The sequence below is a fragment of the Natrix helvetica genome (assembly GCF_964273705.1).
Source record: "Natrix helvetica genome assembly, chromosome: 3".
Taxonomy (NCBI): Eukaryota; Metazoa; Chordata; class Lepidosauria; order Squamata; family Natricidae; genus Natrix; species Natrix helvetica.
Window position 1 is genome coordinate 24,793,902 of NC_138549.1, and position 27,248 is coordinate 24,821,149.

The following is a 27,248-nucleotide window of genomic DNA, read 5'->3' on the forward strand; positions in this document are numbered from 1 at the left end:
AAAAAACATACACACACTTTACAATAAATAAAGCACAAAAGGATAGGTGTGCTGTGATGGTGTGTGACATTCGTGCAAATTATAATCAAATTCTGCAATGCTGTTTTGCCTGCCCCAATTTCCCAAAACATTTGAGGAAGGATGGATGTAACTCTGCATTCTTAGGTTACGCGTCTCCACTAAATAGACGAAGTGTTATAAAAGACTGGATTTATTCTACAAAAAAATAAACGTTTCATTTCATCTTCTGCTTCGTCTTAGAATATTCTTTCTTCTCCCCTGGATGCAAGGCATGACCTATTGTTGCCCTATTGTTGCAAATGCCACTGATCTTCAAAGACTAGGACCAAAATATAACTTATAATGAAACCTGATGATTACAACATGCTAACTTATAAAACCTCTAAAATAAAGGAACGGGGTGAATTTTGATGAATATGAATTGCACAAACAGTGCAAGAGTAGGTGTGTGGGTGGTGGACAAGAACTTTTCCATTCTGCTCAAAAGCAAATTTCCTTCTTAGAGGTTTAGCAATTGGAGAGTCGCCTGCTGCTAGTAGCACTTAAAGCCTAATGCTAAAATATATCCCATAATACACAATGACCCCATATTGATATATACACCCACAAGGATATCACCAAATGGAGTGGCATGCTGTTGGTAAACAGTTCCTGTGGGCAAAAGTTCTCAATGCAATGTGGAGTATTTTGCCACAAGAACGTTCTGTGATATTTAACATTTTGAAAAGCTTTTTTTTAATAACAACAATGGATTACCAAAGAAAGTGCCTATAGACGTAAAGCACAAATTGTACTTTTTTTGGGTTTCAGGAACAGGGCCAACTGAAGTATCACTCAGTCCCCCCACTTACTTACCCTTTCCTGAGCATAATATGCCGTCGGCTGATTCACAGAAACTTCTGCTCTCATCTTCGGCCATGTTACATTTCCTTGGGTGTTGACACAATTTCCCAAACCATCCATCCTTACAAATGCAACGACCGCAGGAACAGGTCCCTTGATCTAGATAAAAGGAGAATCCCTAGGCAGGGACTTTAATATGCAGAGGAGTTTATTCACCTTGTCTTTTCAGAGGGACTCGTGAATCTGCCTCTATTTCCACCTCATACTAAGGATGTGAGGTGGTTTAGGCCATGGGTTCCCAATTTTTTGGTTCCGTGGACCGGTGGTAGTGGCTTCAGCAGTTTTGGTAGTGGCAGGGGGGAACAGTGTCGCACATGCAACCTAAATCCTGTTCATGTGCAAATGAAGCTTCACATGTTCACTTGCCACTTTGGCACCTCAGTTCCCAACGGACCATGGACCGCTTTTGGCACCTGCTCTCTCCCAGGACTGTGTGTTTTCTGTCATGTACTGAAGTTAGAAGACAAAACCTTTGTGCTAAATGTCAGTAAAAGAGCCTTGTCAGAAATGTTGTTCAAACTCTTAAGGCAACTTTGTATTTCATTTTTAGGTTTTTATTGATTTTATTGTAATTTCATTGATTGTCGTGAGCTTTCCAGACCAGTGGTGGGATTCAGCTGGTTCGGGCCGATTTGGGCGAACCAGTTGTTAAATTGCTGGCTGGCCCTGCCCCTTCCTACCCCGCACCTTCCAGGAGTCCCCACACACCCTGTTTTTGCTCCCAGGGGCATGCAGGAGGCTGAGTGCTGGCTGTCACATCCCCTGGCCATGCCCACCATGGCCACACCCACCCAGCTGGTCATTAGGGCAGAGAACCGGTTGTTAAATTATTTGAATCCCACCACTGGTCCAGACCCATTAAAAGTGTGAAAGCCCCTGATGAAATTCTTGTTTACAACAAAGTTGCATGGTCTTATCCTGGAGGATAATGGTCTTATCTCCCAGTAGGTGGTCGAGCCAAATCAAAAGCGTTGCAACTGAATGTAAGTAACAAAATTTGTTAGATACTAGCGTCAGCTATAATGGTTTCCACCAAGGTCCTCTGTTCCGGTGGGAGCAGAGGTTTAATCTCATTGGTCGAAGGGTTTGACAGCTCCCTATAAAAGGGCTGCTGTCAGACTCAACCTTCGCTGGATTGTACATAGTTGCTACTGTGTTAATAAATAGCTGTTGTTACCATTAGCCTGTGTGTGCCTTTCCATTACCCGATCTAACAGAATTTGCAACAATCTGCAAAGGGAAAAGATTCTGTCTCTCTTGCCGGTTTCAGAAAAGGCAGCATTTGGCAGATGCAAGAATCTCTATTCAAAGGAAGTAGAGTATTTTTGCCTGTTTTAGAATGCATTTCTAATTCTTGCATTGTGCAAAAATGGAAGACGACCACAACCTGGATTGGAGAATGATAGCTGAATAGGAAAATCTGAAATCTATTCTCTTGTCCCTTCCTATCGAGATTTAGAATTGTCTTTCTCCCTTCAAGATATATTAAGATGGATAATAGATGGGGAGATTTCAATTTAGCCACAAGATGCAAGGCCTTGTCATATTCCTTCTTCTCTGTGCTACTTAAAATGAATTTGTTTAGTGAAAACACCTGGAAACAAAGGGCTCTTCCACATACAAGGATCAGATCCTTGCATATCTTTATAATGTCATGTATCTCCCAGGGGTTTTTGCACTTGACCTGATTAACTTCAGTGGTTAATTGCCTCAGCTATACCACATAGAATGCAATGAAGATAAATTTGTGCTATTTTCTTCCCCAGCTGTGCAGTACACAATTCCTCCTGAGGGGAAATTTCTACCATGTCACAGTTCGTAGTTCCAGGGATATCCTTTCTATTCTTAAGTGAAAACACCAGCACTTCTGGCTAGCATTCCTCTCTTGCAGGCAATCAGTAGAGAGCTTTTATGTTGTTGCTTACTGTTTTTTCTAGCAGAGAAAGCAATGCAGCGAGGAAGGAACACGCAAGGGAACAGAATCTCATTAGTTGCCATTTTTAGGCCCTCTTCCCCACCCCCAATTTCTCTCTTGAGGAATTAGCCGGTTCAGAAGCAAGAAGAGAAAATATATGGAAAGTGTTAGGGCCCTGCACAGACGCTGCTGGTTATGAGAGACAAAATATTTGATAGATCTTTAGTTCTCTTTTTATTTGCATCCCTATAAAACTGCAGAGATGCAGGACTCACTTCGCTTAGCCCTATCAAAGGATTGGATTTGGCCAAGAACGTAATTTAAATAAAATGCCAATACGGTTAAGTGGATGATTTGTCCATCAAAGTGAGCCGTGTTTAGTCTTTTCTGAAAGTGCTATGCTACTCCCAAAGCAGAGGTGGACAACCTCTTCTAGCTGGAAGTCACAGTTTTGATGAATAATTGTAGTCATGACTAAGTCCCTTCTGGAGAGGAGGGGTTCTGTCACTTATGAAAATACTTGTTTTATATCAGAAGTCTTTGAGAAATCACCTGGCTGTAAAACAAATCCTTGCAAATGTGCTTCCAGCTGTGGAATCCTAGGTGACTTCAGAATTAGAGAAAAACAAGTTTGCGGATCAGGATTTCTGAATTTTTTTTACAATTCTTTAATAGCACTTCCACTTTTGACTCCTGTGATCAGGAAGCAGGAGGTAGAGGGCTTAGGAATGGAGCTGGTAGCAGTCTTTGAGGACATTTGTTTCTCTCCTCTGGATGCAAATGCTTTTGTTGGATTGTTTTTCCTGCAGAGCTTGCTGGCCAGATGCAGATCATATTCAAGCTCGTCTTATCTTTTTCTCCCTCCTCCCATTAAACCAAATTTGGTCCCACTCTGTTCTGTTTCCAGGGAGCTGCCTGCTGACAAACAAATAGGCAGTCTTGAGCCTTCTGTCCGGCTGTCCATCAACAGGATAACTTTCTGGAGACCAAATAGAATGGGTTTACATCTGAGAGAAATTGCCAAGAGAAAAGTCAGGATCAAAGGGAGGCCAGATCCAGAGAGGAGCTGGGGAGAAAACACATGCAGAAAATCATCCCCACTGCTGCCCTATTGGAGAGGCACTTGGGCAAGGTGTCAGCTAATCTATTTTAAGCCCTGTCCTTCCTCCCTCTTGGTTGGGTATGATAGGAAGGAGCAGGTGCTTCTCGGGGTACACATACCTACAACCGTAAAAGGTAATGGTAAAGGTTCTCCTCGCACATATGTGCTAGTCATTCCCAACTCTAGGGTGAGGTGCTCATCTTTGTTTCAAAGCCGAAGAGCGGACATTGTCCGAAGACGTCTCTGCGGTCATGTGGCCGGCATGACTCGATGCCGAAGGCAGACGGAACACTGTTACCTTCCCACCAAAGATGGTCCCTATATTTCTACTTGCATTTTTACATGCTTTCAAACTGCTAGGTTGGCAGAAGCTGGGACCAGTAACGGGAGCTCACTCCGTTAGGCGGATTCGAATCGCCGAACTGCTGACCTTTCTAATCGACAAGCTCAGAGTCTTAGCCACTGAGCCACCGCATCCCTTGTCTACAGCTGCACCCAGTCACAATACAATGGAAAAACCAGAAAGAAACCCATACAAGCATATCTCATCTTAGTTCATTATACAGAAGAAAATGAAGACACTGCCTATAGCCATTGCTGGTAAAAGGGCTGAAACGTTTCAAGAAGCCACATTCTGCATGTTTCGTCTAAGTTGTATTCCTCTTAAGTGAGTTCTTCAGCTATAGTTCTATTTTGATTAAGATCTTGTGGCTTTGATGATTTACAACTTAGAAATTCCCTATGAATGATTGTTTATGGGGCTGTCCTTGAGAATGTATTTAATAATAATAATAATAATAATAATAATAATAATAATAATAATAATAATAATAATAATAATAATAATAATAATAATAATAATAATAATAATAATAATAATAATAATAATAATAATAATGTTTTTAAAAAAAAAACAATGTAGAGTGATTTATTTCCAGTCTCTTTCCCCAACCCCCATGAGCTCAGGCAATATACCATATTTTTCAGAGTATAAGAAGGACCTTTTTCCCTAAAAAAAAAAAGGCTAAAAATCTGGGTCATCTTATACACTGAATACAGCATTTTTGCCTCCCGAAACCCTGCCCCCTTCACCAAAATGGCCGTGCAGAGCCTTTAGGAGCCTTGCAGAGTGCTCCTGGGGGCTAGGGAGGCAGAAATGAGTAAAACATGGCCTGTTTTTTCCTCAATTTTGCCCCCCCCCATGAGTCCCCGGGAGCACTCTATAAGCCTCCTAAAGGCTATGTATACCCTTTTTTGACAAAGAAAAGGCCCATTTTTGCAAATAGCAGGCCATTTTTGCTCATTTTTGCCCCAACCCACCCCCCAGGAGCACTCTACAAGGCTCCTAAAGGCTATTCATCCCCTTTTTTTTGGAAAAAAAACAGGCCCGTTTTTGCAAAAAGGTTGTTTGCAGAGTGCAAAAACTTTTTTTTTTAATTTGCCTCTTCAAAACCTTGGTGCATCTTATACTCTGAAAAATACGGTACATAGAATCTCCCTCTCCAATTTTTCTACGATTGTAACAACAGTAGGTGGAACGAAGAGAGAGGGGTAAGCAAAGTCACCCAATTTGGACTTTCCTGAGTCACTCTCAAACATCTGAGTAACTACAATGTGCTTATCAGTTCCTGAGAGCAGAATTCCAACATTTCCCTGGGTATAAATGGTCTTTTTGCTTAGGTAAAAGTCACTATACAAAGTGAAGCTCAACTCCAGTCCCAGCTGTGAAATACAGTATATGCTCTCCAAAAAAACTCTACTTTGGTTCTGTTTCAGTGCCAGGCAGAGATCTTTTTCTTCTTTCCCATCTTTTATCCTCTTTATGTTTCTGTTGTGCTTTCGTTTATTTTTAGATTTTTCTTGTGATGCTTCTTTTAGCATTTCCTTTTAATTGGCTCTTGTTTTAACTGGATCTAGCAGGTTGTTTTCCATTCGAGTTACACGGACTTTATTGATGTTTCATTCTATATACTCTTAAAAGTGATTAGCTAACTAGGCAATTATTAAGTCTCAAAAAGTATCTGAAAAAAAAAATGACAAGTCAGCTCAGGTAAAATATTCTAAATGCTGAAAGGACAGTTTACACTATCAAGCATATTATTTAACTACCCTATATTATTTCCTACCGTGGCAAACCTTCTTTCCCGCTGTCTTCTCCTGGGACATTTTACTTCTTTGAGGAATTTGAATAACACAGCACATTTTTCTGCATTCAGCTCATGAAGAAGGAGAAGGAGAAAGCTACATGATGACATAAGTTCCATTCCAATCAAGGGCAGCAGTTTAAGTGTGATAAACTTCTGAATATGATCAGAACAGAATAAGGCATATAGATCTTCAGTTGTTTCCCTTTCTCAGATCTTGCTGAAAATTTTGCACTATTGTTTTTCTTCATCCAATGATTGACAGTAGCATTTGTAGGACTTTGCAAGTATGCAAGATCATGGATGCTGATGCCCTCATCCATCACATTTTCTCTTTATACTTACCTCAACCTAGAGTTGGAAAAGTTATATATCAATATCTGCTGGTGAGACAAGAAGACAATTATCCAGTTCACCTCCACCTCCATTTACTCTTTCAATAGGCATTAAGTCTTCCTACCAGTTCTCCAAGATCACTCCTAGCTTTAACTCATTCTGCTTTAAGCTATCATCCTTCCCATGAAATCAACAGGAGCTGAACTCCACTACTTGTTAACCTTTGCAGAAGAAATTATGTTGAGGTTGGCGTAACTTGAGGCTAAATGGATAGAAGCAGCCTGAAAAAAATAAGACATTTTCTGCCTATGCATCTCAACGTAATTAGTGGGTTTTCCAATATCTTCTAGGTTGAGAAAGACATTTCTTTATAGTTTCCCCCACTATAAGTTCATATTTTTGATGCCCAAGTATGAGGCATATAAATGAGTAGTAAATATTTTAAGAAATCTGATTAATGGTATAATAAATGGATGGTTTTTTTTTTGCTGGAATTGCATAAGAAATTTGTACAACAGCAAATAGTATATGGATAAACCTATCGTAAATATCCCTGAGTATTTTCATTTGCAAAAATTCAGGGGCAGACCTACAATGAAGGTCTGTTTTTATGGTTTTTTAAAAAACTTGTAAATTCAGTGCATTGTACGATTAAAATTAATGGTCCCCGTTTGAATATCTAACTAGTGTCCATTGATTCCAATTATTGGATATGTAATCATACACCACTATAGTGCTGATCTCAATCTCATACCGAATTTCATTTCTGTATTTAGGATTTCTGCTATAGTGGCCACTTTTTTTCCTAAACCATTACAATATTGAGATTTTATCTTTCTGATTAATATATCTATTTGAAACTGAAGTGGAGGTTTGCATCAGGAAACTGAGAATCATACAAGCTCCTTTTTAGCTCCTTTTTAGGCTATTCTTGACAAGTATACATCTACTTAGCTTTTGGTAGCTTCTGAAGAAATAAATAATTTTACATAATAAAATATTCCAACTTTCTCAATATTTCTACACGTTTAAAAGCAGGAGGGGAAATCCACCTAATGTTCACAATGTTTGTATGTTGACTTACAACTCCCATCAAACACAATCAGCATGGTCACTGCCTGCTCATCATTTTAGCTTCTTTATTGATTTCCTTGACTTACACTTACAAAAGGATGAATGAACGCCTGGTTCTCCAAACCTGGTGAATTATCTTCCACCCATCTCAATGAGAGGAAAATAAGGAAGAATGCTTGGAACTGTAGCGCAACAACAATCGGCTCACAAATTTCCCATTGATGAACTATAAAAAGGACTTTGTTTTTTCCTTGAAGATGTTTCACTTCTCATCCAAGAAGCTCCTTCAGTTCTAACTGAATGGTGGAGGGTGGAAGGATTTACATTCCTTGCAATCATTAGCTGGTATGGAACCTTCTTGGAATTGCTGAAAGGACTGTATTGGAAACAGGAGATAAATGGTCTTGTATCCCACACTTCGTTCACATGCGCCATGTCTGTGCATGCACATCACCTTCTGGGCATGCACAGTGCTCACGCATTACGTCGGGGTGGGTGGGCTGAGCCTCCCACAGCCGCCGCTACCATTGCCCAAACTAGAAAGCACCGGCTGAATACCACCTCTGCACCTACTGTATCTCCTGTTTACAACAGGAGTCCTTCCAGCAGTTTCAATGGCCTCAATGACTCTCAGAAAGAGTGCTAACGACCAGATAACTGCAAGGAATATAAATCCTTCCATCCTCCACCATTCAGTCAGAACTGAAGCTTCTTGGATGAGAAGCAAAACAACTTCAAGGAAAAACGAAGTCCAGTTGTCTTTTGGGGGGAAAAACAACACATTTGGGACAACCATAATGTGGATGACTGAGAATGTCCATAGACCTATAAATAGGCACTTAATTAATGCTGCAGAGTTTTCTCTACAAAGAAATCATACCACATTTTGTGTAGCTTTGAGGTTCAGCTGCAGATAATAACTCAGGGGTATCCAATTTAGTGTCTATTTAAGTTTGATTCAGAGAATCATTGAGCACAGCCTTGCCAACCTACCTTTTTTGCCAATATTTACCTCTGAAAATAAGGCATTCACTAGAAACACCAGAGTGCCCCTAAATATATGCAAATTGTGTTTTTATTGAATATACCCCAATGGCCCATCCAGGTGTAAGACAGCAGAGCAAGTACCATTTCAACAAAGGCTCTGGCACCGTCTTCAGAAGGATAGCTCCAGATGTCGAGATGTTGAGAAACATCGAAACAACATGCATAACCATATTTATGTTCTCCATTGGCACATATTTGAATTTCAATTTTAGCTTTATAGCTGGTGAAGTGCACAGCACAGGGCCTTGTATGCCCTCATCTTTGCTATTCCTTCTGTTTCCCCAAGATGTGAAGCATTGAGCATATGGTAGCCCATTCGTTTAATTCAGATGATAGAATCCGAGTCAATATCTCCTGTTTCTTTCAAATAATTTTACATCTTTTAGAAACAAAACCATTTGTTTACACTGTTTATTTTATAGAACATACCGTATTTTTCAGAGTAGAAGATGCACTGGAGTATAAGACGCACCAAGATTCTGAAGAGGTAATTTTTTTAAAAAAGTTTTTGCACTCTGCAGACCTCCCAAACCCTCTGCACACTTCATTTTTTGTGAAAAACGGGGCATGAAGAGAGTTTGAGAGGCCTGGAAAGTGCACCTGGGGGCTGAGGGGAAAAAAACAAGCATAAAACAGCCCATTTTTGCTCGTTTTTTTCCCCTCCCCAGCCCCCAGGAACACTCTACAAGCCTCCTAAAGGCTATGCACATCCATTTTTGTGAAGGGGGCAGGGTTTCGGGAGGCCAAAAATGCTGTATTCAGTGTATAAGATGCACCCAGATTTTCACCCTCCTTTTTGGGGGGAAAAGGTGTGTCTTATATTCCGAAAAATACGGTAGATATATAGTAAATCAGTTATTTATTTCATTTAAGAAAAATGCACTATGGTAGCCCCCTATCTATCTCTATATTGTACATACCTTCCTGCCTTTTAAAATGATTACTTTCTTTATATTATCACAATAATTTCAAACCGGGGGGGGGGGGGATTACATTACTGTATAACCACAGCATTACTTCAGCCGAAAATCCATATTAAAATTGACCTACCATTGCAGACATTGCCATCGTTGTCTTCACACTGTCTATCATCACACTCGCAAAGTTTGCCGTATATTTTGGACTCTCCGGGAGGAAAACACGTACACCGGCCACATTCACATTTCCCTGTGAGAACAGTCATCTCTCATTAGTCAAATCCAGCAGCCAAGGTCAACTTGTTCTTGTCTGTGACTCAACTTAGCAAACTAGCAAAGAAATATGAAAATCAGCCTGAAAGAGGAAGGCAGTATTGTTTGTAAAGGAGACATTTTTAAAAGATAGCTGTGCAAAGGCTGTTCTGTGTTATGGGAACACAGCATTCTCTTAAGCACATCAGGCTATTTATTCCTTGAGTTGAATCTAGCTGGCAATGGCTTGCTTGTTTAGGATAGTGGTTCATCTCATCACCTCCTGCTTTCTTACCTGGAGATGCTAAAGGGTAGACTTGGAATTTTGTGCATATATGATTCTCGCTGCCGTTATGATATGTATAATTAAATATTGTGGTTTTTAAAATCATATTTCCTTGTAGGTTTTCCCAACAGAAATAATTCCGGTTTCATATATATTTGCTGTTTAGGAATTATGCACAAAATTGGAAGAAGAAGAATATACCATCAGAGGGGAATGACATAATGAAAGTGTTAGTGTGTGCAGAGATGGACAAACTTACAAAAGACATAAAAGAAAAGGAGGAAACAGAATATTATATGGCATGGAACGAGTGGTACAAATGGCTAGAGAACAGGTGTAAACCTTAAGGAAAGACTACATGAAGAAGATACAGGAATTAGAAATTAGCAATGTATAGGTAGAGATGAACAAACATGTATAAATGGAAACAGAACATAATGAAGGATTGTAAGTTAAGGAATGTATATAATAGTAGCATATGTATAAACAAAGAGAAACTGAAATAAGGGGGGAGAAGTGTATTTACAATGAATGTATACCGAGGTGGAAATGTTGTACAGAAGGAAATTGCAAAAAAATAATTTGTCTTTTAAAAAAAACTGTTTAATAAAAATTATTCTTTTAAAAAAGAGCAAACTTGGACCTGGAAAACAGATTCTCCACCAGTGAGTAATTACCCTTCATTATCCCAGTGGCTTGGATAACCATTTCCTATGGTATCTTTCCAATCTACAGCATTGCTGGAATATTAAGAACTTATCTCTCTACTTAATATTGGCCAAAAGGCAACTTCTACCAGTCCTACCTTCTCAACTGTCATTAGAATCTCCCAGAAAATGAGTGGAGTGGGAAAGGAGCATATTCAGAGTGCTTAAGCCAACCAGATAATACTAAGCAAGAGTTAAATTTCTGAGGTTGTGTGAGATAGTGATTCAATAGTTTTGGATCAGATGGCGGAAGAGAAGGAACTGAGTTCAGGTTGTCCTCTTGATTGTTGGCTGTGGTATGTGTGAAGGTGTTTTCTATCTGTTTGGGTGGGAAAGTTGGAGGAGTGGACTGTGCTATAGTAGAGCACGGTATACCAGAGGATGGATGCAGTTGTTGCTTTGCCATGCTTGCTACTTTGCTGCCTTGTTGCTTTATGGCAGATATGTCAAACACGCGGCCCACGGGCCAGATCTGGCTCATGATAGGCCCAGAGTTGTCCCTTGGGGCCATCCCAGAGATGGCAAGGGACTGCCCTGTGCTGCCCTGACCCCGGCCCACCTGACCATGCCCAACCAGTAGGCCCTGATGACCAGGCCACGCCCAACCCAGCCCCCCAAGGGCAAACAAAATCCTGATATGTCCCCACAATGGGATTGAGTTTGACACCCCTGCTTTATGGCATTTCCACTGCATTTTGTCAGCTGTACCTTCTAAGTTGTCCTGGCTTCTGCCAGAAACTTTTTTGAATCATTGGCTATTGGATCTGGCAGGGCATTTGGCTGCTTACTGGAAGAGATATGGGATCTGCAGCATTGATCTCAGTCAATTGATTGGGGAGAAAAGGTCCCACCCTCTGCCTAGAAAGCTTCAGGATTTGCCCCTGTCTCCTATCTTATTTAACATCAACATAAGGTGAGTTCATCCATTACCCCTGTAAACTGATGATAACCAATTACATATCAAAACCACTGGAAAATTAAGCAGTGCTGTGGACATTGTATACTGGTTCCAGAAGGCTGTGAGGGTTGGGATGAAGTACAACAGGCTTCATCTGAACCCTGGCAAGAGTGAGCTTTGGGGCCTATCAGTTTTAGGATTATGTCATCTTTGGAGCTGGTTGGGCTGCATACAGAGCTTTATGCCAGGCACCAGTTGTGCCCATTCCTAGATGGTGAAGCTATGCTCCCACTCACTTATGACCTAGTCACCTCTAGGTTAGATTATTGTAATGTGCTGTCCTTGGATAGTATCTTCAACTGATACAGAATGCAGCAGTAGAGTTAAAAGTGTGTTCCCAGAAAAGCATATGTCACACCTCTGCTCTGTACAATGAATCAATATAATAAAATTCCCTATCTTCTAAGGAACTGACAGTCCTATAAGGTAGACCAGATTAAGAAACAGACTGACTGGGCCTAAAGCTACTTTTAATTGAACAGCTATTGCAACAGAATTTTGCAAGGCTGAATCTGCTTTCCTCTTTTATCTTCTCTCTTGCCCTGGGATCAAGCCTCTTTTATCTGATTGTTGCCTTAGTAACGGATCTTCCCTCTGTCCTTCAAAGCCATCCTCTACACTCTTCACATAAACAAGTCAATAAAACTAAGGGCAGTGGAAGTAGGAGAAGTCTGTCAATCAAGCAGGAAACTTAAGTGGACTATATTAGATAGAAGGCACAAGATTCCGCATAATTTTGTCTTCACATTTATAGTTATCGCTACTGATTTGGATATATACATCTCTCTAGATATATGTTGAGAGGTACAGTACCATGGCCACCTCAGAGCCCGATTCGGAGGAGGAGGAAGATTTGGAACTGGGACTGTCCAACAGGGAAGGCACGCCAGGGGCTGAGGACCATGTGTCCTGGACCCTCAGGATTGGGGGAGGTGGTTGACCAGATGGAGAGCTGCCTGCCTGCACAGACATAGGAGAGGATTGGCTGCTGACTGGCAATGGTGCTGATAGGCAGCCAATCTCCTCTGGTGAGAAACAGTTGTCTACTCAACTTGATCCAAGGGCCAGAAGAGTGGAACGTAGGCACGCCCAGAGAAGGGCTGCAAGGCTGCTCGGGGAAAGACCCCAGCCCTCCTCACAAGGAACCCCTGGAGGAGAGTAAGAGGAGAAGCCGTGGAAAGTTAGCCATTGCCAGGAATGGTTGTTTGCTTTGGCTTACAGTCCCCTGGCTTCGACTCGTGCCTGTTTGCCATTTGCCTTGCCTTGCTTGGAAGATTGCTCTTCGCATTTTGGTTTGGACCTAGACCAGTGATGGCGAACCTTTTTGGCACCGAGTGCCCAAATTGGAATGTGCGGGCTTGTGCATCCATACACATGCCGGAGTGGAGGAAATCTGAAGACCAACTGACTGGCAAGCTCATGCTTGTTCTTTTGGCCATTTCTGGCTGTTTTTTGGGCCATTTTTGCCCCCCAAATGCCCCCCAAAATGGTCTCAAAACGCCCTCCAAAACAGCCTGGTTTTTGGCCATTTTTGAACCATTTTCTAGCACTCTGGCACCTGTGAAGACCAGCTGGCCAGCATGCCAGAAACCCGAAGAGTAGCTGGCGATGGCACATGTGCCACAGAGAGGGCTCTTGTGGCACCTCTGACACGCATTCCATAGGCATCACAGACCTTCACCTTCTCTTGTGGCCTGTGTCTGGCCTCTGCTTCACTGGGGCTTTGGAACTGCTTCTTTTCTGTGACCTGTTTCTTGTCCTGAGGATGCCTTTGTCTGGTGAATTGGACTTGGAAACCTGAACCTTGCCCTGTGAGCTACTTTGTGGGCTTTCTTTGTGGGTTTGGGAGTCTGAGAGTGGCTGCTTGCAGGGTAGCATGAGGGTGGAGCCTGACTGGTTGTTGGAGGGCCTTTGGCTGAAACATTTATGAAGAGAAATAAAGAACTCTCGAGTCTTTTTGCCCTGCCTTGGCCACCTGAGTCATAACAGAGAGGTATCTACAGGCTTAGATCTATAATCACTTCTACTTAAAGCAAAGGGGAAATGTATGTAAGTAAATATAATTGCTGTATGGGGAGTGGACCTTAGTACAGTACTTTGGCATGTTGAAAGGAAAATCAAAGCTGAAGAATTGGAGTTAACAGTCTCTTGGGCTGAGGGCTTTCCTTGGCCCGTTAGTGGTAGTTAGGACAGTGCTCAAAAAGTGGGTGAAGGGCAGTTTAAAAAACGTTGAGAATACATGAGAAGAATTTCATGTGATATCTTTGACTTAAAGATAACAACATTAAATTGTTAATTCAATTACTTCTCTTGTATTCCTTGCTATTATATTAAAGACTAAGTTGGAACTATGTGATTGGACTTGATAAATTGACAGTTAAAGCTTGAACATTAATGAGTAGTTATGATTGGCCTTTCCTCTCCCCTTCTCTCCCTCAGGCTGGCCCCATTGATCCTCTCCTATCCCCTTGTTTTTCCTCAGGCTTGCCCCACAGAGGCCTTTTCTATCACGCTGGCCCCATTGATCCTCATCCTGGCCCACAGGCTGGATGAGTCATGCTCTGGCCTGCCCATGCCCAAGTGGCAGTTGGAACAGTTCTTTTCAGGTGGGAAAGGGGAGTAGAATGTCTAACTGCTTAGCATCAGAGTGTGTTAATACTAATATAAGACATACTAATACTCTGATGGTCATTTTGAAAAATCCTTTCTAAGCAAGCACCTAGAAGCTAGGAGTTACATACATGCCAAATTTCAAATTTGTAGGCTTTATGGTTCTAGAGATTTTGTGATGATGTGTGAGTGGTATTTCATAGATAGATAGATAGATAGATAGATAGATAGATAGATAGATAGATAGATAGATAGATAGATAGATAGATAGATAGATAGATAGATAGATAGATAGATAGATAGATGATAGATGATAGATGATAGATGATAGATAGATAGATAGATAGATAGATAGATAGATAGATAGATAGACAGACAGACAGACAGACAGATTGATTACTATTTGGCACCAATACTGGTTCTAGGTCCTTCCAACCACAGGTTTTGGAGAGATGCTCTCATCACTGGGCATCAGGTTATGCATCCCTAAATTTCCCAGAATCGTAGCTTTTAAAAAGTGCCAGGAATGCAACTCAATAAATTCAGTGAATTCAAAGAGAAACTGAACCTAATCTACTGAACCTTTTTTTCCTGTTGCAATGAAAAGGATACTGTAGTCTAATATAGGCCATCCACAACTTATGACCAATTGTTTAATGGTCAGGGTTATGAAAGGCTCATAAGTCTATTTTCTTCTGGCTATCATAAAATGTCATCCTGACATCCTTAAACCACCATGGATACATGACTGCATTTGGCATCCAGCTCACATTTACAACTAGTTGCAGCATCCTGCAGCCATGTTACCACAATGTACAATATATTTTTGCTGGTTTCTGATGTTTTTGACTGGTTTCTGGCAAAAAAAAAACCTCTCCTACACTTATGACCATGTGATTCTCTTCACTGCTTTAACTGCTTTAAAAACAGTCATACAATCAAATCCTTTAAAATGGGTGTCTGAAATTATGAATGTTATGACAAAAATTCTCATCCCAATTGTGTTTATAAATCAAGGACTACATTTTTTCCCCACACCTACCCCAAGAATCCAGTTGGCTAGAAGGCATAAAAGAAGCACAGTCAGACAATACAAATTACATTTCAAGTCACTGTATACAAGAGGCTTGCATTCTGCGCAGTGCTGGGATTCAACTGGTGTAACAACCAGTTTGCTGAGTGTGTGCTTCCCCTGAACTGGTCCGAACTGGCTGAATCCCACCCCTGATTCTGGGCCTAAGTAGTTGAAGAACAACAAAACAGGAGAGCAAATTTCCAGGACCCACAGTAAGGAATTTCAACAGCTTTACTACTTTATCAAATGTGTCTGGCTAAGCTTTATAATGTTCAAACCATTAATTTGATGAGGTCATAATCACTAAGTAATCAGAGGTTCACGTCAAGTTGAAAAGGAATTAGCACTTCACCTATACTTGGTTCCCTTTGCTGGAGTAATAGCTTTGCCATAGCAACCAAGTTAGAGAGGGAGAAAGTGAGCAAGGGGAGCTTCCTGAATTGGCTTTGAAATACAAAGCTCACACAAATAAATGCCTGTATCAGCCCAGTTCATTATTCTCAATTGTATTTTCAATCCAGTTCATCATTCTCTTTGTTTCCAGGAACTAGATTTTTGTCTGTTTAATGTTGGCCATCTATGTCTGAAATCTTGGTTTGTATTGCAAGTCAGAGAATTCCTAGGAAAGTGTTATTCAGAGTCAAAGTAATGGTTCCCCCTCACACATATATGCTAGTCGTTCCTGACTCTAGGGGGCAGTGCTCATCTCCATTTCAAAGCCAAAGAGCCTGCGCTGTCTGAAGACGTCTCCGTGGTCATGTGGCCGGCATGACTAAATGCCAAAGGAGCACGGAATGCTGTTACCTTCCCACCAAAGGTGGTTCCTATTTTTCTACTTGCATTTTTACGTACTTTCAAACTGCTAGGTTGGCAGAAGGTGGGACAAGTAGTGGGAGCTCACTCTGTTACATGGCACTAGGGATTCAAACCGCAGACCTGCCAACCTTTCTGATCAACAAGTTCAGCATCTTAGCCACTGAGCCACCACTTCATAAATACAATTAAAAAAATATAAAATAAAATAAAAGCTCTAAAAAAATAAGTTATGAAAGGTTCAGCATGTCTTCTTCATCATTTTTCCTGCTTTTTACAACAGTACCTTCTTTTTTAAAACAATTTTTATTTCTTTTTGAACAAGGACAAAAAAAAAACCCATCTTCCATTACAAATTGTAGAAAGTGGGTCAGTTAGTTACAGCATTTCCATGCATCTCTTCCATAGTCACCACTTGTTTTTCATATCAAATCACATATTTTAAATTCACCTATATTCATGTATATCACAATTATTATATCTCAACCTTAATTTGACTATAATTGTTTTTACGTCCTTTTATATATAATATTCAAAATCTAGAATAGGGTTATATGATAACATTCCATTACATCATCCTAAAATCATCCAATCACAATACATCTTTATAACATATTCTAGATAAAGCCTTTAAACCTCCTCTCATAATCTCCATATATTATTTATATGCAATTTCATATTATCAAACTGATATATCTATATATATTGTTATCATTATTAATCATTATTTAACTATAGCTATTGTCGCTTCATTTTATACATACTACTAGTAAACTAAATTTAGCTTATTTTTTAGTATACATTTTCATTGCATCAACCTGTATCCCTCCAGCAATAGTACAGTCTTATATCTCTTGCCATTTGTAGCATTAATGTTCTAGTTACTTTCTTAATAAATCTTGTATAAACCTCCCTTGGCAACATGCTGTTCCTTTCGTATCTCACAAAAGCTTGAAACCCAACATCTGCTCTTTCCATCAGCTTATCTTTGGTTATCACTTGTGCTTCTATCAAGATTTCTCTCCTCATCTACATCAATTTTTCTCTCTTTTCTTCTTCTGTGCTTTGAAGTCTGGGGTAGAGTTCCAATCCATCCATCTCCCCTTTCCATATTCCGCTCTTGCCATTACCAACCACGCTCATTTTGTTGTCAGTATCCACAGTTTTCTTATCTCTTTGCTCTGTCCTCCACTTTCTTCATTTGATAAACATCCCCAGTTTCTCCATCAGATTTTTCTGTTTTGTATTACATATTCTCCAATCTCTTTTCAATTCTCTCTGTCACAACTAATAGATTTTGAATTTCAAACATAATCATTTGCAATTTTTCCTGCTGGGCCATTCTTTCAATTTTGCATATATTGCCACTATAGGGTTCAAGGCTATTTTAATAAACTTCAAACAGGTTCATTTATTACCTTTCAAGTCAAAATGTTGTCTTCCTTCCAATAGCTAGTGATAGAACTTCCAAAAGGCACCTATATAAACAACTTGTGCTTTTCCTACTATCACTGTCAGTAAAGAAGCTGAAAGAACCTTGAGTCTCAAGTGATCAAAGAGAAAGAAGAAAAAACAATGTATCCAGCCTCCAGCCTCTAAGTGGCAGTGTAACTGCTTTTCTTCCTGTGGTTACAACCCTCTTTATAATCCTTCTCATTTTCTTCTTTATATTCCAAGCTTAAGAAAGAAAGAAAAAACCTTAAATGGAGATCAAAAACAATCCAATCAATCCAATCAAGCATTATAAAAAAAGAAGGATAATTTTAATCCGTAGGTATAAGCAAAAGTGAAAAGAGAAGAAGATAGAATTAATCAATTCAGTTTAAAAAATAGGGTGCCCCTGCAAAAGTTTCATGTGTTAAAAAAAAGAAATTAGAAACTGGATAACACACTAAGTTCAATCAGATCAATCTCGCCGCCTACAGTCTTTTGTCTTCAATCTTAACTTAAAAATTTTTCTTGGGTAGTCTCTTCCTCTAATAATAAAATTTCCTCACCAATTCGACACACTTTCTCTTTCCGCTTTCTTCCTGTTCCGGAGCTGTCCCAACTTCAGCAGCTTCATTAGCTGCGTTTCTGTCGCTGGAAAAAAGGCTATTCCTAGATCTTTCAGGGACTTTGCGGTGTCTCTGAGATCAGCAGGAGATGCCCCTCTCAATCACCATCTCTGTGGGACGGTTTAGATCCAAATGGACCGTCCAGTGGCAGAAATTCGACTGCGATCTAGGAGCACCAAGATTGCACGTTGTGCCGTCGCAACATCAGTTCTCTTCTCCCAACAGTACTTCTTCATAACCATGCAGGCCATTCTTCTTCTAGTTTTGGAATCCTATTCTCTTTAGGATTTATTTTGTTGTAGTTCTTTTTTGTTGTTGTTGCTTTGTTTTGATTTTGGGGTGGGGTTTTGTTTGTTTGTTTGTTAATTCTGTAAATTTTCAGGGATCTTTCTTGAATGGGGTATACAATTTTGGAAACCTAAGTGAGTGTCTAACAACAGGTATTTGAAAGAGGTGCTTAGGAGGGCCATGCTTTTCCATCCCAATTAGGGACTAAAAATAATCAGTCCTCTGAGACATGCCAGTTGTAAATTAAAGGACACATGGATCTGAAAGAGCTAGAGACTTGTTTCTCTTGCATGCTTCCAAACAAAAACAAAACTTTTTCTACTCAAGAGTTGAGATATGAATTTTGAACAAAAAAAAAACACACCACATAACATCTTGTCTTCCATCTTGGCCAATGCTAAGCAAAGACTCTAAGGCATGGTGTGTGAAACTTGTGGCATTACGTTGCCATCACATGACATATCATGACATTTTTACCTTTGCGGATCTGAGGTGGGTGTGGCCTGCATGTGATGCATCTGGCCCACAGGCCACCAGTTTGAGACCCCTGATCTATAGTGATGTGGTATGGTAGCCAGCAGGGAAGAGACCCAGAAGATACTTCCAGGTTCTACCAGATTCTTCCACTCATTCTTTTCTCTTAAGACTATGGTTAACGCCTGCTTTCCATTCCATTTTGAATGCTTGTTAACACATGCCAGATTTTGCATGCTCAGGACGCATTGCTACCATCTTGGATTGCCATTTTGGAGACTTTCCCTGGATCCTTGCTAGCGGGGAGGATGTTGCTCTAAGGCTCGGAGGTTTTATTCCTGAACCACGGACTTTCTTCACTCAACTTCAAGTTGTTGGTCTTTTTCTCTAATATCACTTGGTGTCAGAGAAAACCATGACGACCACAATGCTTAATATAAATGGTGGCATAGATTTGTATTTCTGACACTTCAGGAGAATGATATAAAATTATAAAAGACATACATGAAGTTTCAGGATGTTAACGTTTCGGGGGGGGGGGGATATCTCCACTTATCCCCACCTGCAACGACAAACTTTTCATTATTTCTATGTGCAAATGTTCACTTGATATTTAAGGACAAAGTAACATCTAGCAATGGCTGTGGCATTTTAGGTCCCTTATTCTATGCGCTACACTATACCATTATGCTGCCATTCTCCATTGTTGAGCTTTTAAAAAACGCACAAATTGCTGAAAATGCCTGGTGATAAGAGCAACTTTAAATATAATGCTTACGCAGGATCATTAATTATATGTATTTTGAACCAATTGCTAGATGGAGTATATAGAAGATAATAGAACTCACTTTGTAAACTCTTAATTTTGATTTAAATACAGCATGCTCAAAATCTCCCTGTATAATTTACAAGAATTTCTACCTCCTTACCCCGTCTGTGCATTGCCAAAGTTAAATGACAGTAGGATGGGCCCTCTAAACGAGCCATTATTTCTTTTATATTTCTAAAACACACATTGTTTCAGAACTCTCTTCATGCAACCTCCACCTGCACCCAGCTGTAACAACAAAAGGGAAATTTGGTTTTACATAAAGTATTGGAGGTCAACTTATAGCACCTGCTATACAAATCTAAGCCTGTTTTCACATTAACAGAATGCTTTGCATGTCTTCATGTCAGCACAATTGTGCAGATTGCACAGGAATTAAGAGAAAGGGTATAATCATTGCACCAGAGAATCACACATTGTGAACTGAATGCTTAGTGTGCTTTACAATGCCCCCGTCTTATTCCCATCAGTAATAATAATAATAATAATATATTTATTTCTTAGCCGCACCCTCTCCCGAAGGACTCGGGGCGGCGTACAACAAAACATACGAAATAAATATGTAAACAAAACAAACATAAAGCAAAAACATACACTGAGACATACACAAGGAGGAGGTCGATTGATAAAAACAATTAAAATACAGAATATAAAACCCCTAGAAATTAAATATAATTAAAATACCCAGTTAAAAACCCGTCAGGAGCGATATGGTTAGATCAAAGTTGAGCCAGGCCAGCTGCTTGGAATAGGTGGGTCTTAAGCTTAATACGGAAGGAGCGGAGGTCAGAGGTATTCCTAATATCCGGGGGGAGGTCATTCCACAGGGCTGGGCCCGCCACAGAGAAGGCTCTACTCCTAGGCGCCGCCCCACGACATTGTCTAGCGGACGGCACCTGGAGGAGCCCCTCTCTGTGCGAGCGAATTGGTCGCAGGGATGTATGGGGCAGAATACGATCCCGCAAGTAACTAGGTCCTAAGCCATGGAGCGCTTTAAAGATAGTTATCAAAACCTTGAAACGCACCCGATAGACCACAGGAAGCCAGTGCAGCTCGCGCAGGAGCGGTGTCACATGGGAGTACCTAGTACTCCCCATAATTACCCGCGCGGCTGCATTCTGGACCAACTGAAGCCTCCGGGTGCATTTCAAGGGAAGCCCCATGTAGAGAGCGTTACAGTAGTCCAAGCGAGACGTCACCAGCGCATGAGTGACTGTGCGCAAGGCATCCCGGTCCAGTAGGGGGCGCAATTGGCGCACCAGGCGAACCTGGTGGAACGCCCCCCTTGCCACGGCTGTCACATGGTCATCCATGGACAGCCGGGCATCCAGGAGGACGCCCAAATTGCGCGCCCGCTCCACGGGGGCAAGATGAATGCCCCCAATGGCCAATGATGGGATTAATTGGCTGAACCGGGGGGCTGGTACCCACAGCCACTCCGTCTTGGAAGGGTTGAGCTTGAGTCGGTTGTCATCCATCCAGATCCGTACGGCTTCCACACACCGGGACATCACTTCGATGGCCTCGTTGGGGTGGTTCGGGGTGGAAAAGTACAGCTGAGTATCATCAGCGTACAGATGGTATCCCACCCCGAAACCACGTATGATCTCACCCAGCGGCTTCATATATGTGTTGAACAGGAGTGGCGAGAGGACCGACCCCTGTGGCACCCCACAAGTAAGGGGGCGTAGGGTCGACCTCTCTTCTCCTGTCAACACACGCTGCGTCCGGTCAGAAAGGAAGGAGCCGAACCACCGCAAGACGGTGCCCCGGACCCCCAGCCCCTCGAGCCGGCGCAGCAGGATACCATGGTCGATGGTATCAAAAGCCGCCGAGGACCAGGATAGAGGAACAACCTCTGTCTCTGGCCCTCCAGAGATCATCCACCAACGCGACCAAGGCCGTCTCCGTGCTGTGACCGGGGCGGAAGCCGGACTGGCGCGGGTCTAGATAATCATTTTCCTCCAGATGTCGTGGGAACTGGTAGGCCACCACACTCTCTACAACCTTCGCCAAAAAGGGAAGGTTGGAGACAGGACGATAATTGGCTAGCTCCAAAGGGTCCAGGGAAGGCTTCTTGAGCAAGGGTCTCACTACCGCCTCTTTCAAGGCGGCCGGGAGGGACCCCTCGCCCAACGAAGCATTCACTAGGCCCAGGAGCCAGTCTCGTGTAACCTCCCAGGATGCCAGTACAAGCCAGGAGGGACACGGGTCCAATAAACATGTGGTGGGTCGCAGTCGTCCACGCAATCTGTCCAAATCCTCGATGGCAACCAAGTCAAACTCCTCCCAGATCGAAACCTCAAGACTCGCCGTAGGCGTCTCCACTGGACCACTGACTGGAACCCAGTCTCTCCGGATTTGAGCGATTTTATCCTGCAGATATTTACCAAATTCCTCTGCCCTGCCCTGTAAAGGGGCCTCCCGCGGCCTCTGAAACAAGAGGGAGCGGGACACCTGAAACAGGGCGGCAGGGCGGTTCTCCGCGGACGCAATGAGAGTGGCTGTAGGGCTGATGTCCCCAAACCCCATGCCTATTCAAAACTGGAGTGTGGGAGAGATGGGGAAACATCAGTAGGGCTGATGACAATATTAAAACAAATTTTGGTTTGAAATAATCATCTGCCTTGTCAAGAAACACTGGACTAATTTATTAACCCATTTAAATCTACTGGAATATTAAGTAATGAAGAAAGTACAACATAGTTCAAATATAATATATAAATTTAAATATATACATTTATTTACTTCTTTATTTGCTTGTTTGTTTAATAAATTGCTACCTACAGTAGAACCACTGAATTGCTTTGGGCAGCTTACCAAAATAAGCAAACAAACAGTGGATTTAAGCATGTAAACTATAAATTGTAAAAGGCCTGGATGAAAATAAGTGGAAGTTGTTCTTATAACCTTATAATTGCATGAGCCTCTCAAGCAACTCATTCCTCAAAAAGAAGAATTAATTGGCAGTGTCTCCAGCATATCTGTGAAAATGGTCCTGTGATGAAATGTGGGCTTAACCCTGCAAGACGTGCAAATAATCGAAGCTGGGGAAAATTTTGTACACTTAGAGCAGGGCAGAGGTGGTTTTCAGCTGGTTGTTACTGGTTCGGGCGAACTGGTAGTGGTGGTTGCTGGAGGCTCCGCCATCCGCCCCCATATAATGAGCTCACATTTGTGAACAGGTAGCAAAGGTAAGTGAATCCCACCATTGGAGCAGGGGTCCCCAAACCCCATGCCTATTCAAAACTGGAGTGTGGGAGAGATGGGGAAACATGCACGAGTGAAGCTCCACTTGAGTGAGCAGAGAGCACTTGCACTCGCGTGCAAAGCTCCATTCGCACGAATGAAGCTTTGCACGCAAGCACCCTTCACTCACATGAAATGAGTTTCGCACTTAAGCACAAGCACCCTCTGCACAACAACTTTCCACTTATGTGAGTGGAGTTTCACGCACAAGTACCAGCACCAGTCGCTCGCACACGAAGCTCTATTCACGCACATGGGAGGATGTATGCCTGCTGCTTACACAAATGGAGTTGTGTATGCATGCAATGTGCCTCACACGTTCCCCTCCCTATGCCAGGCTGGGCCACCAAGCTAGAATAGAATAAAAGGATTATTTATTGGCCAAGTGTGCTTGGACGCACAAGGAAATTGTCTTCGGTGCATAAGCTCTCAGTGTACATAAAGGATATAGCCGTAGGTGATAAATCATGATCATAGTCATCATAAAAATGCATTCATCATAAAGATTGGAAACCACTAAAGGTAAAGTGTCCCTTGCACATATATGCTAGTCATTCCCGACTCTAGGGGGCAGTGTTCATCTCTGTTTCAAATCCGAAGAGCCAGCAGTGTCCGAAGATGTCTCCGTGGCCGGCATGACTCAACACTGAAGGCATAAAGAACTCTGTTACCTTCCCATCAAAAGTGGTCCCTATTTTTCTACTTGCATTTTTACATGCTTTCAAACTGCTAGGTTGGCAGAAGCTGGGACAAGTAACGGGAGCTCACTCCGTTATGCGGTGCTAGGGATTTGAACCGCTGACCTGCTGACCTTTCTGATCGACAAGCTCAGCATCTTAGCCACTCAGCCACCACGTCCCTATAATCCCTCTAGATTATACTGTATATACAACTGCTATATAGACTACAATCATTTTACTTAATTTAATTTAATTTATTTTGTCAAGCATGTATAAGATAACAGATATAAATATAAACATGATTATGAATACAGGAAATGGATACGAATAAGTGGGGACAGTAGGACAGGGACAGTAGGCACATTGGTGCGCTTATGCACGTCCCTTTACAGACCTCTTAGGAATGGGGTGAGGTCAACAGTAGACAGTCTAAGGTTAAAGTTATGGGGATTTGGGGATGAAACTACAGAGTCAGGTAATCATGGTGGATGACATTAGTCTTTTGCTCTGTTTGGAAATGTGCCTAGCAAAAAGTGGGCAGATCCCACCACTTGTGTCTGTGCCATTCTTTTCACCTTGAAAAAAGGACATTTCCCTCTTTTTTTTTTTCTGAGAAGGTAAAAATCTGCCTCTGTCTTTTTTTCTCCAAACAAAACCCATGAAGGGGTGGAGTGAGAGGAGAAATGGGGAAGATATATCACCAAACTTTTTTGAGTTAAAAGTATTGGGTTTTTTCTTCTTGAAAATAAATGTCATCTGAGGACACAGTATGAGGTCACCCGGGTGTTGTATCAATAGATGATCATTCTTTTGATCACTCTGCCCACAGCCTAGAGTTTGATCCTGACTGACTCAGGTTGATTCAGTCTTCCATTCTTCCAAAGTCAGTAAAATGAGAACCCAGATTGTTGGGGGCAATATACTGACATTGAACATCACACAGAGAGTGCTGTTCCCCAACCTTTGTGCTGTAGCCCACTAATGGGCCGTGAGGGGTTTGCAACGGTGATGATGGGAGAAGGGATAGGGATTTTTTAGGGGGGGGACGATCCTGGGATTTATTTCTGCTTGCTGACTTTTGCTTGTTACTGTAGGAAGTTAGCACCCACCCGTCTCCTAGGAAAATGAAATATTTTAGGGAATATTAAAAAGGCAGAATATTGCATTTCCCTGGAAGAGAAATGGAGAAACATGTTTTAGGCAGGAAACAGACTCACTCTTAATATCCCCCCCTCTTTGTCAATGGGCCATTAAGGCCTGAGCCAGTCTATTCTACATAATAAAGATCTACCACCTTCAGGCAGAGCCATTTCATTGCCATTCATTACACCACCCACCAAGTTTCAACCAAACGTAGCACACAGACAACCTACAAAGCTAGCTATGACCTCTGACAGCAACCAGTCAGGATACTCTTCCTGTGCCCCAGGAAGTTCAAAGCTCATAGAGGGCATAAAACCCAGGGACTCTCAGCATCTCTTCCCTTTTTCACCCAGGGCATGTGATCCTGTCCACCATTAAACCATCTTTCCAAGCAGTCTCCATGTTTCCAGTGTCTTTCTCCCCACTTGGAACTGAATCCAGAAGGACATTTATTCCAACATTGCTATATAGGAAATAGAAGCAAGTTAATTCTGGCTTTGGTTAATGTTCTTTTTACCTAGGAACCTAAATCAAAGCCTCCGTTTTGCTAATGAATATTTTTCTTATCTTGCTATTTCTTAGCAATTAATTTCTAAAGAGCAGGTCCAATTTCCTGTCTTGCTGAATAATAACTTAACAAGCTAGAGAGATAGGAAATCAACTAGTTCATATTTCCATTAGCAACAATCAGTGCCCACCTTATGGGCATTAGTACCAACCTTTTGGGAGTGTTTTCCCTACCCAAGGGTGTTAGTAAATTGCTATCATCTACAAATGATTATAGGCTGGTTTATTTCAATGATGTATAAAAGCTCTGTTAAGCTTTGAATGCATAGGATTGATTTGTGAATATTTATATTTGTACAGAAACAAAGTTACATTTTTGGTTTCCATCACTTATGTGTGACTTCTTTTTGGCTACTCGCACCAGGAGAAACAAGCCACCCAGCTTTCGGCTAGGCCAACAGCAGTTGTTGGATTCAAAAAATTTTTACTACCAGTTCTGTGGGCATGGCTTGGTGGGCATGATATGGTTTGGTTGGTGTAGCTTGGTGAGCTGGCAGGGGAAGGATACTGTAAAATCTCCATTCCCTCCCCACTCCAGGGGAAGGTTACTGCAAAATCCCTATTTCCTCCCAATCAGCTGGGACTTGGGAGGCAGAGAATAGATGGGGGTGGTGCCAGTCAGAGGTGGTATTTACCGGTTCTCCAAACTATTCAAAACTTCCGCTACCAGTTCTCCAGAACTGATCAGAACTTCTGGCCAACAGTAGAAACTAAACAAGGTGGGGTGGCTTGCTTTAAAAAAAATCCTACTTATTTTACCACTATCCAAAAGGAATAACATCTCTTGTTATTGAGGTTGGACTAGGGAGTTGAGCTAGATGACCTCCAAGGTGCCTTCCAATTCTGTTATATTCCTACAATATAGAACATGTTCTGTGTTCTAGGAAGAGGAATGTGTGATCATATTGGCAATCTACATTGGGTGGTGGAAAAAGCAAACCAATACCAAAAAGACCTCTACACGTGTTTCATTGCCTACACAAAAGCCTTTGACTATGACAAGCTCTGGAACTGCCTCAAAGAACTGGGAATATCACCGGTCACCATTTTGTTCATTCAGTCATTCTCCTTTGATCAGGCAGCCACTGTAAGAACAGAATATGGAAAATGGTTCAGAATTGGAAAAGGCAGTCAGCAAAGTTGCATCTTGCAGCCTGTATTATTCAACATGTACACATAAATAGTTATGAGAAATGCAGATTAGGAGGAATCTACCATTGGGGTTAAAATCAGTAGTAGGAATACTAACAATCTCGGATTGTTGAGGAGATGATACAATATTGCTTGGTGGCCCAGCCTGGTATGGGGAGGGGAGGGGAGCATGTTTGGTTTGGTTTGGTTTTATTGGACTTATATGCCGCCCTTCTCCCAAAGGACTCAGAGCGGCATACAACATAAAAACACATATAACAAAAGTTTAAAAAGATTAAATAGGCAATCCAATAACCTTCCATTGACAATTTAAATCAAATTTAGGATTAAATTAAAATTAACAATTTAAAATTAATAATTTAATTTATTCTATTCAGGCCAGGCCGGCTTGCTGAAAAAGCCAACTTTTTAGGGCACGCCGGAAGGACCGGAGGTCGGGGATTATGCAAAGCTCTGGGGGCAGCTCATTCCAAAGGGAAGGCACTTCCACAGAGAAGGCTCTCCCCCTGGGGGTTGCCAGCCGACACTGTCTGGCCGACGGCACCCTGAGGAGGCCAACTGTGTGGGATCGTACTGGATGGTGGGAGGCTGTCGGTGGCAGTAGGCGGTCCCGCAAGTACCCTGGACCTAGGCCATGGAGTGCTTTAAA

The 27,248-nt window shown here is 41.7% G+C and overlaps 1 protein-coding gene across 1 annotated transcript in view; it reads right to left on the reverse strand.

The window, feature by feature from the left end:
- ITGBL1 (integrin subunit beta like 1) overlaps nucleotides 1–27,248 on the reverse strand; it is a 184,111-nt gene that overhangs the window by 8,610 nt on the left and 148,253 nt on the right. Inside the window, exons 8-9 of the mRNA XM_081946761.1 lie at nucleotides 9,593–9,709; nucleotides 877–1,023 (exon numbers count right to left, since the gene is read on the reverse strand). Coding sequence (XP_081802887.1) covers nucleotides 877–1,023; nucleotides 9,593–9,709 — 264 coding nt within the window. The remainder of the gene's footprint in view (nucleotides 1–876; nucleotides 1,024–9,592; nucleotides 9,710–27,248) is intronic.